Here is a 9,815-nt window from a genome sequence, read left to right as displayed (position 1 = left end):
ATAGCATGACTTTTTCAAACTCTACATATTATAAAATCTAATGGGTTAATCAAATGATCATTAATCACAGTATATATAATTTAGCTTATAGCTTAATATACGCACATCTGAAAGTGCTTTCTAAAGAATATAATTTTGTTGAATATTCAGATGTAGCTGTTTCCCCACACGTACTGCTATAAACTGTTTCTGAACCTCCCTTTTTGAAATAATTGAGACTCGCCGCTTATAAAACAGTGGATATATTGCACTGTTAGATAAACATAATTTTGGACCCAACTCTTGCAGAGATTTATGAGTTCATAGTTTCTCAAATATTGCAAAGCATCTCTCCTATTAGTTACGAATTATTTTTTTAACTCATATTTTATATAACAATCACATGAAAATATGTGTTTTATTACATTAAATAATTACATTTGAAGTCTCTAAAATAATTTTATGGACACTGCGAGTCACATGTTAAAGTATACGCGCAATATAAAATTATAATTGTATTCCGTTTAAAATCAATTGCTTTACATTTAGGTAAAAACACGTTTTTAATATATTATTACATACATTTAAAACTTATTATAATATTTTCCTTAATTTAATTAATAATATATTTTCAAATTACGTGACTTTTCACTCAAATTTTACTTTAATGAATATTCAAAACTTAATTATAATTAAAATTCTTTTAATTTAAGTTGACACATTTAACTTAATATATTGAAATTAGCAAAATAGAATTTTAATAGCATTTTTTTAACAAACATTTTTGTTTACGTTTTGAATAAGTCTATATATATATATATATATACTATATAACTATATTGAGCAATAGCATTATTTAATATTTTTATTGTCAACTGATAAACCTAGAACGGTCTGCTTTTAAAATAAATATATAATTGCAGATAAAATTTAGTAACAATTTAAATCAAATATAAAATACACAAAAAATAAACAAGTTAAGTTTGATAAATAATTAAAAAACGCAGCGAAAAATAAATAGGAGTCCCTAAATGAAAAACTTAGACTCTATAACACAAACCCATTGTAATACCTTCAACACTCCAAGCCATAAGTGAACCAAGTAATAAACTAAATGCTTTAGTAAAACAAACTATGCAACGTGCATTTAAAAATAAACAGAACCTTTTAAAATTAAATATTTGTAGTGAGGCCATCTATTGGCAATAACCTATGTTGGAAAGGACCATTAATGCAGACAATTATAGTTACGTTAAATGTGAAATTAGTATTTTCAATATAAATTGAGAAAATAAAAGGAAATATGTGATGGCAGATTATCCGATAGATTAGCATGAACTGCGTAAGCATCTCAACAAGTTGAATTTATTTTAGGACACAGAACGTCATCTCTGCATTTAAGTAGATAAGACTTCTAGTCATATTATTTGTTGGTACTATCCAGTTTGATTTGAGCCACCAGGAAATTACTAGGTTAAGAGCTTATGTATCTTGTGATGTTAAAAATTTCTCAACGAAAAAATCTAGCGTTATCTGTTTGTATAAAAAAATATATATGATATAAGTTGTAATTTAACGTCAGTTATGACGAAAGTGACTATCATATTTAATAGAAACTAGAATATTTGGTAGAGAGGTTTCGAAAAGTAGTGAACTACAACAAGATAGGTTTCGAAACCTTTCTATAAAAAATATATATAAATATATTATAAATATAAGTATAAAAAATATAGTATAGTCGCAGTGCTTCGTTCTACGGAAAGACTACAATTTTTTTCGTTTCAAATTCTATATATTCTAGGTTCACTGCAAGCTAGGATTTGTTTGAGTTTTTAATTTTATATTTATGTTATATACCTTGCTATTAATTATTTACTTATTCAAATGTAATTCTATTATGTTTTGGAAACAATTTAGATTCTACTTTAAATGAACCTGTGTATTATAAGCAAAAATTCTGATATGCAAACGGAATAATAATAAAGCAGTCGTACGTTAGTCAACATTAGATCTTATCTTTTAATGAAGGAAAAGTGTATCTTTGTTACTTCTAGTAGTAACATTTTAAGTTATAATATTTATTTATAATAATACAAAAACTGATTAAAACAACTCTCTTTAAAAAAGTATAAATATTATGCTCCAAAATCTTATTATTATGTTGAGGCTTATTGAATCAGTGAACTTGAGCACTTTTACTTTTTATTAACTGCGAGTTTTCCTCTCTACGCCTTGACTGGATTATTGTTTGTCACTTCATCAGACTAAGCAATAACCGAGATCTGCATACCTCCCCGAAGAGCCTGTAACCATTCTGAGATTCGAAGAAATCTTACTTATAAAAATAATCATTTGAACATAGAAGTGTTTTCAGTTAAAAATTAATGTATAATATTGATTTAAAATTTTTTTATAGGAATGTTTCATAATAATACAAATGATCTATATTAAGCACAATACGCCCCCTTCGACTCTTCAAAGCAGTATTATCATGAAAAATCTTCCATATTATATTATAATATATGCTCAAACTTTAAAATAAATTTAAAAATTCTTTTACGTGTTACAAATGGAAGAAAAAATCCAATAATAGCAAAATTAATTATATTCAAATTAAATTTTTTTAATAATAAATAATAGTTATTTAATAATTACTTATATTATTTGACAATTTATACAAAATAAAAAATTGAAAGCTGATTTATTAAAAATAAAAAATAATGTTTTTTTATTACGGCAGGAATATATTCGGCTTCTTTATAGCACCTTTAGTTGTAATTTTATAAAATTCATTTATGCATTGTCAGTTTCAATCCTTTTCAAATAATTTTATTTGGTTTTTGGTTTAATACATTAACGGCTTAAGAACAGCATTTTATTAATTTGAAATCGTGCATAAAATAAAAATTTTAAATAAGATCCGCCATTGAGACAGGAGTCCTTTTTCCTGCCATAAACATAAATTTGAACTAATTGCTGAATTGGAACATAAAGAACAGCATAAACACCATAATGCTCCCGCATTAACACATTTATAGCTCATTATGTAGATACACAGTCTCTTTTTCTTTAGGCACTATAAATAAACCTTCAGCCGTTGTCCACCTCGTGCCATGATGCATACTGTGTACTCCTACAATTTCCATTTGACCAGAAATAGGACGACCGTAGGATTTGCCAGACATTGCTAAATAAGCACCAGTATCAATATGGCGGAAACGCACATGTGCATCACGCATCCAACTTTCATTTGAGCATACCACATCCCAATGATCACCGGTATCACCTACACCATCATTGCCGTAAGCAGAAACTTCTTGTTCATTTGATAAAGGCGATGAAAAATGGTGGGAGTGTAAATTCTTCCTTGTGGTCAAATGTTCAAAACGTATAGTATCACCACACTTAATAGGTTCACCACGTTCACAATACTTTCCAGTTGGTGCTTTTATAACCCAATGACTATTTACATCGTCTTTTTGTTCAGTGCCAGTTACTGATTGCTGTCCTGAACCTGAGCCATATTTCACATCATGTGAATGCAGTCGATAATTGTAATCGGAGTTGAGCAATTTCAATATAGAACCACAAGTAACAAAATTTGTTTTCACAGCTACAAAAAAAAACATAAAAATTGATAAGCAAACGGGGGCATTAGAAATAAGAGCGCGGCAAAGCAAACCAATCGCAAGCTTACACATAAAGCCGCACAATGTAAATACTCACCGTTATAAAGAGGAGAAATACACAAAATTATTAATATCCTTAATAAATTTATGTTTTCTCCCTTTAATTTCATTGTTGTGAAAAAAAAAATTTTTATTTTTTCTAATAAAACACAGTAATTTAATACAGCAAATCTTCTCACTGAGTGTTCTTATGTGCGGAACTTATTTTTTAACAATGTGAATAAAAGACACGCAAACATTTACCACATATGTTTGTCATTTGACAGATAAACAATAATGACAGTGTTGTAAAATGATTTTTACAACACTGTCAGATGACGAAAGATATGTTATATTATATTCAGATAGCCAAATTTCTTTAATTTCGTTAAAATGAAATTAAGTTAATTCGGAAAGTGTTCATGTTGTCCCAAATTAAGGAAATCACATATTTTTTGTTTACCATTTATATCTGGGAAATGTTAAAGATTGATTATTATAACTATGAATTGATTTACACTGGCCTCAAATCGCTCATTTTGGTCAAAAATCAAAAATGGTAAGCAAATGATTCATTGCATCTCATTCTGTATAAATAAGTTCCAACGAGGTTAGAATGAGTTCCAAGTATGTCCCAAATGCAAATGAATACATTGAACATTTGCTACATAAAAGCTTTTTATGGCATTTTGACTGTTTGAGACAGCTGTTTTTGACATACTTACAAAAAAAGATAAACAAATGTTTGGTGGTTGCATATCGTCTTTTTGGAACTTATTCCCAAAAATAATTTAATCGAAGCTAAAAATAAGTTTTCAGTTTATATTGTAAGGTTTGAAGGTATATTAAACCTTAATCCAACTTTTTTTGACATCAGGCAAGTGAAAAAATCAGCTGTTTGAAATAAGAACAAATGAATTATAACGAATCTAAACATTTTCAAATGATTTATTTGAAATGAATCATTTTTGGCCAGTATAAACACCATATAAAAGAAAACAGTTGAAGTTTCTGCTCAATAGGATTATTTAATAAAAATTTAATATAATACTTTTATATTTTATTTTTAATAATAATATTCAGAATTAGTATATTTTTAAATGTGCAATACACAAAATAATTTATTAAAGTAATATTGAAATGTTAATACCAAACTTGCGTCCATTCGATTATACAAACATATTTCGCTGTTTAATACTTTCGATAACTTTTGATTAGCAAAACAACACTAATTAATCAGCTGTTCTTGATTTACTTCACAGACAGAGAAAATTTATCAGTATTCAATATAATTTCTTTAAAGAAGTATATAATTAGCAAATTAATGGCGCATAAGCGTTTATTACTGTATATTGGTTTGCTTGCAATATGTTACTTGATTGGCGTGACATGGGTAAGTTAATAAAATTCATATGTGCGAATGAAATTAAGTATCTTGCATTGACGCAGGCTGAATCGGCAGCTTTAAGCAATCTAACTTCAAGTAACGTTCCAGCTTCAAATGCAAATGTATCACACAATGTTGACGTTGCAAATGTTAGTAAAATAATCAGTAGTACAATTGCAACAAATGTTTTGGCATCAAGTACAGCTGCATCTCCCAATAGTACAACGCCTAAAACTTGGTAAGTCTTGTCTTGTCTGTTGCATAGGAATTGTTATTATTTAATAATTTTTTTTTTATTTATTTAACCATATTCTTTTTCACCCACTTACTCAGCGTTTGTGACGGTGCTTTGCTGCCACGCCTCAGCGAAAATGGCAAGCAATTGGAAATATGTCAGGAATGCAAGTGCAAACATAAAGCACGGAATACTACATTAACGAAGGTAACTATTAAGAAAATAATTTAATAGTTTAATTTTTAAAAAATTAGAAGTACAGCAAAACAATTTTAGATACAGTAAAATGTTTTATAAATTTTTTTTTTGTTGTGCGATTTGTATACTGCAAAATCCTCGAGAGATATTCGAGCCTTCACACGCAAAGCTGCATGTCTTCTACTCGTTTAGGATCAATTATTAACATAAAAGTCCTAATTCGATCACAGGACTCGGTTATAGTGAAATGAGGATAGAGTAGGTTAGTGATTCAACAACAAAATACATTTTTAAAGCAAAATACGGTTTCAGTTGTTCTTTTTGTATGTAATTGTTGTCATTCAGTCATCTTTTCTCTGTATCTGCTAATTCTTGTAATGATATTTTGCATATATTCGAGCAAATATTTACTAAATATAAATGTTTTAGTTGTTAATTTTAAAAAACTTTTATACAAATTAGATACGACAAAGGTTTCTTGTACTCGATTAAGTTAAAGTTAAGTGATAATTTAGAAATGCTTCTTGGCAGCCCAAAAGTTTTCGTGAAGTGAAGGTATTGCTCATCATCCTTGTTTGAAAAGGACGTAGTAGCTGCTGGCCCTAAAAGTGAGTAGTGAAATCTTTTTCACAGGGGTTGGCTATGAAAAAGAAGCAACTCCTACAATATGCATATACGTAATGCATTTTACTATCATCAGGATTAAATGTTAACTACTGTACTATTTTAGAAAATACTATGGTTTATTTTACTAATACTCAATCATCAAAGTTAACTAATGAAGAGCAAAACTCAGTTATGTTTTAAACAAGAAATCAACGTATTCCTACGTAATATCTTCGGCATCAATTATATGCAATAAACATAACTTGGATTATTGTAACTTTTATATAGGAGAATTATCTGAATTATTTTAAACATGCAGAAAGTCCAGTTATGTCCAGTCAGAATTTATTATTTTAACAGTTTTTATATTTGAAAGTAAGTGGTCCTATTCTACGTTCATCATCATTTGTTAACAACCTTTGAGTTGGACTTTCACTTCATTCATTATGCATTTGAGTCAATTGTGTTTTAGAGAAATTTCATTTTATTGGAGATGATGTAACCATGTTAAGTTCTACATGGCTTCTTATTATTTAATGCACATACCAGAGAAAAGACAAAAACAGATGTATATTGGTGACACAATATGCAGCTGCTTTGGTCTTGTTTTTTTTTTGTATTCAGATTAACGAATGTTTTAAATCAAATTTTTTTTTTGAATCATCGATCGTATGTATTGATCATCGATGGAGATATGTAGTATCATATATTCACTTGTTTCATTTTTTAAAATATAAATATGAAACAAATAATAAAAGAAACAAGACGTTTGCAGCGATCTTATACTAGAACTTCAACTATAGTATAATTTTTTTTTCCATTCACTGCTTTTCATTATTTGTCGCTATCTCAATTATTTTTGATTAACTAAATATTCATTCGTGGTAATTCTTTACGTATACAGTCAATACAATCCTGTATGTAAAATTATTCTCAAGCTCAGGTATTTTTTTTATTATATTTATCATAGTTCTTCAAATGGCGACTTTTATGTATTATTTTGAGCTTTCATCCTTATTAACTATTACATTGTATGTCCTTATTTATTTCAACTATATGTACTCTTATTTGCAAATATCATTGCTCAATATGTGTTCTTATTTATTCTTCAAAAATGTTTAAGTAGTACTTAATGGTGGTGTTTGTGATATCACATTTCGTAAATTTTCTATATCCCATTTTTCGTTTAGATTGATAAAGTCTGAAAGGAAAGTCACTATTCTGTTTTGCGGAAATCAACAAACGAAGACAACATTTAGTTCTTGCATTGAAAACTCTTTCAAGCGAAAATTCATTCCCAAGCACCTTTCATTCGTTCAAAATGAGAGTCCAGTCAAAAGGGTTTAATTGTTTGAAATATGCAATAAAAAAAAAGAATTTAGTTTTAAGGGCCCATTAGACAGCAACGTTCGTTGTCAACGCGCGCTTGCCATTACACAAACAATTTTTTAAAAATTTTTAAACACGCCCCAGATAAAACAACAAATATACTAAAAAATCGCTCTCACATGAGAATTTTTTTCTCCTACTTTTCTCCTACTTTGTGAAATGCGAAATTTGTTTGTGTAATAGTAACATTTGAAATTTTAAGAAATGTGTTGACGAAAATCAAAACATTTTGATATTTCTTCAAACATGCTCGTGTTTTTGCATATACAGTCGGATTTGGTCGGCATGCAAAATTTTATTTATTTTGAGAAATGGAAGCGTAAACATCGTTTAAATGCACGCATGATTTGTCGTTAGGATGCGATGCTTTGCAAATATGAATGAATTTAATTTTAAATATTTGTATTTTCTACCTAGGTAAAATTTTTTAATTTTCAAAACATTTTATTAAGAGGAATTAAAATATTAATAACCTTGGGCTACAAAAAAATAACCAAACATTAAATTACAATAAAAATTTTGTTTTAAATATTAATTGCATTGTGCAAATTTGTTATTAAAATATACCAAAAAAAAAAATTAAATTATATAAAATATAATATATATAAAAATAAATATATAAATTGAAATCATAAAAATATATATAAATATATAAATTAAAATAAATTAAATGTAAAACATTATTTTTCTAAGGAAATTACGCATAGCAGCCGCTGTTGACACTTCAGCGATTGCTTTAATACTGATGAGTGAACAAATTTTGCATTGTTTGCTGGAGGCGTGTTTAAAAAATTGTTGGTAAATTTAATGTGTAATGGAGAGAGAAGACTTCGTGTGTTTGTCAACGCGCGTTGATGTCTAAGGGCCACTTTAGAAAAAGTGTTCGTTCACAAGTTACAAATACGGTGAACACTGTTTCAAACGGAAATTCACCTTTTTTTCGTTGAATCCCTCTCTTTTGTTTTGAGGATAATGATCCAATTAAAATGATTTAATTGTTCTAATTAATAATAAAAAAAGATTTGTTGTAAAATAACGTTTACAAATGAGAAAAGAGATTTAGGAAAATTTTTACTGTAATTATAAAAACTATGCTATTTAAGTACAAGATTACTATAAGATTACTATAAGATTACTATAAAAACTAGTTTTTCATTGTAATATAAAATCTGTATGCACTTTCCTTCAGAAATTTTCAGCCAATGGGTACTTTTATTAACCAATTTTTATCTTGATGATAGAATTCTCACTGCCGCCGTTGTTTTTTTAGTTCTTGTTTTTGTTGTGTGTTTTAATTTTTATTTCTCTGCGAAATGTGTACATTTAAGTTGAGTTGAGAAACATCACCCGCTTTGTTTCAAAAAAAAAAGAACTATGCAAAGAAAAAAACAACATATCTGCAATAACAACAATGTTGTCTTGTGTAGTATAGAAGTTTGTTTGTTTGTACATATGTAAATATAATATTATCTTTAATGAATAGTGCGAAAAAGTAGACTATCCTTTGCGAATGGATTATTGATAGTTGAAATTTAATAAGCTATTTATTTATTTGCAACATAAATGCTCATATATTAATTATAAAATAAGTCTACTTAGTACAGAAAACATGCTTTATGTGTGATTTAATTACTTTAATACAAATTCTTAACTTTTTTTATTTTATAATATAAAATGCTTATTTTATATATTATTTATTTAATGAACAATAAATATATTTATATGAATAATTCTAATAACACTAACCTGGTTTCCTCCAATTCCATTACAGGTCGTTGTTATAATTGTTATATGGATCATTTCCATATTGGTAATCTATATGCTGTTCCTGATGTGCCTGGATCCATTGCTGAACAAACGTGTGAAGGCGAACTATCAGGAGCATACCAATGAAGATGTACATATCAAATATCCAAGCGTACAATATAGTCTTTTAGTGAATTCCAATAAAGACTCTGATTAATATTTTATTATATGTTTTTTTTTAAGTTATTGTTCCCATATTACACTTAATGTATTGATTTTTTTTACTAACCTGAACTTTGTGCTTTTGTACGACAACAGCACAAAGGGACACATCTTTCGTTTTAACATGCATTTTTGCTGTTTTTTTTTTTTGTTTGTTAACTTGTTGCACACATCACTGAAATTTTTTTTTTTGGATACTTTTTTTAGCTTAAAAAATTCTTTTTGGCATTCGTAATGTTTTTAACAAAAAATTCTATATTTCTTTTTAAAACTAGGATGATACAACCTCCACTACACCGCCAATGCCCAGCTCAAGAAATCAGGAGTTAAATTCACGTGCAAATGTCTTGAATCGTGTAGGTCACCAGCAGGACAAATGGAAACG

At 28.0% G+C, this 9,815-nt stretch overlaps 2 protein-coding genes across 2 annotated transcripts; one reads left to right on the top strand and one right to left on the bottom strand.

Annotated features, from left to right (window-relative positions):
• Positions 1 to 2,595: 2,595 nt before the first annotated feature.
• LOC119679769 (stromal cell-derived factor 2) lies at positions 2,596 to 3,739 on the bottom strand (the record flags this gene model as incomplete). Its single annotated transcript, XM_038092306.1, has 2 exons — positions 2,596 to 3,592; positions 3,706 to 3,739. Coding segments are annotated over 2 exons (615 nt in total), but the record flags the coding sequence as incomplete, so codon positions are not given.
• Positions 3,740 to 4,876: 1,137 nt separating this feature from the next.
• On the top strand, positions 4,877 to 9,810 carry LOC119681321 (uncharacterized protein CG1161-like; the record flags this gene model as incomplete). Its single annotated transcript, XM_038094480.1, has 5 exons — positions 4,877 to 5,040; positions 5,097 to 5,272; positions 5,368 to 5,476; positions 9,234 to 9,359; positions 9,706 to 9,810. Coding segments are annotated over exons 1-5 (585 nt in total), but the record flags the coding sequence as incomplete, so codon positions are not given.
• Between the last annotated feature and the right edge of the window lie 5 nt (positions 9,811 to 9,815).

The sequence above is a fragment of the Teleopsis dalmanni genome, chromosome 2 (assembly GCF_002237135.1).
Source record: "Teleopsis dalmanni isolate 2A chromosome 2, ASM223713v2, whole genome shotgun sequence".
NCBI lineage: Eukaryota > Metazoa > Arthropoda > Insecta > Diptera > Diopsidae > Teleopsis > Teleopsis dalmanni.
This window is presented reverse-complemented; position numbering and strand designations above follow the sequence as displayed.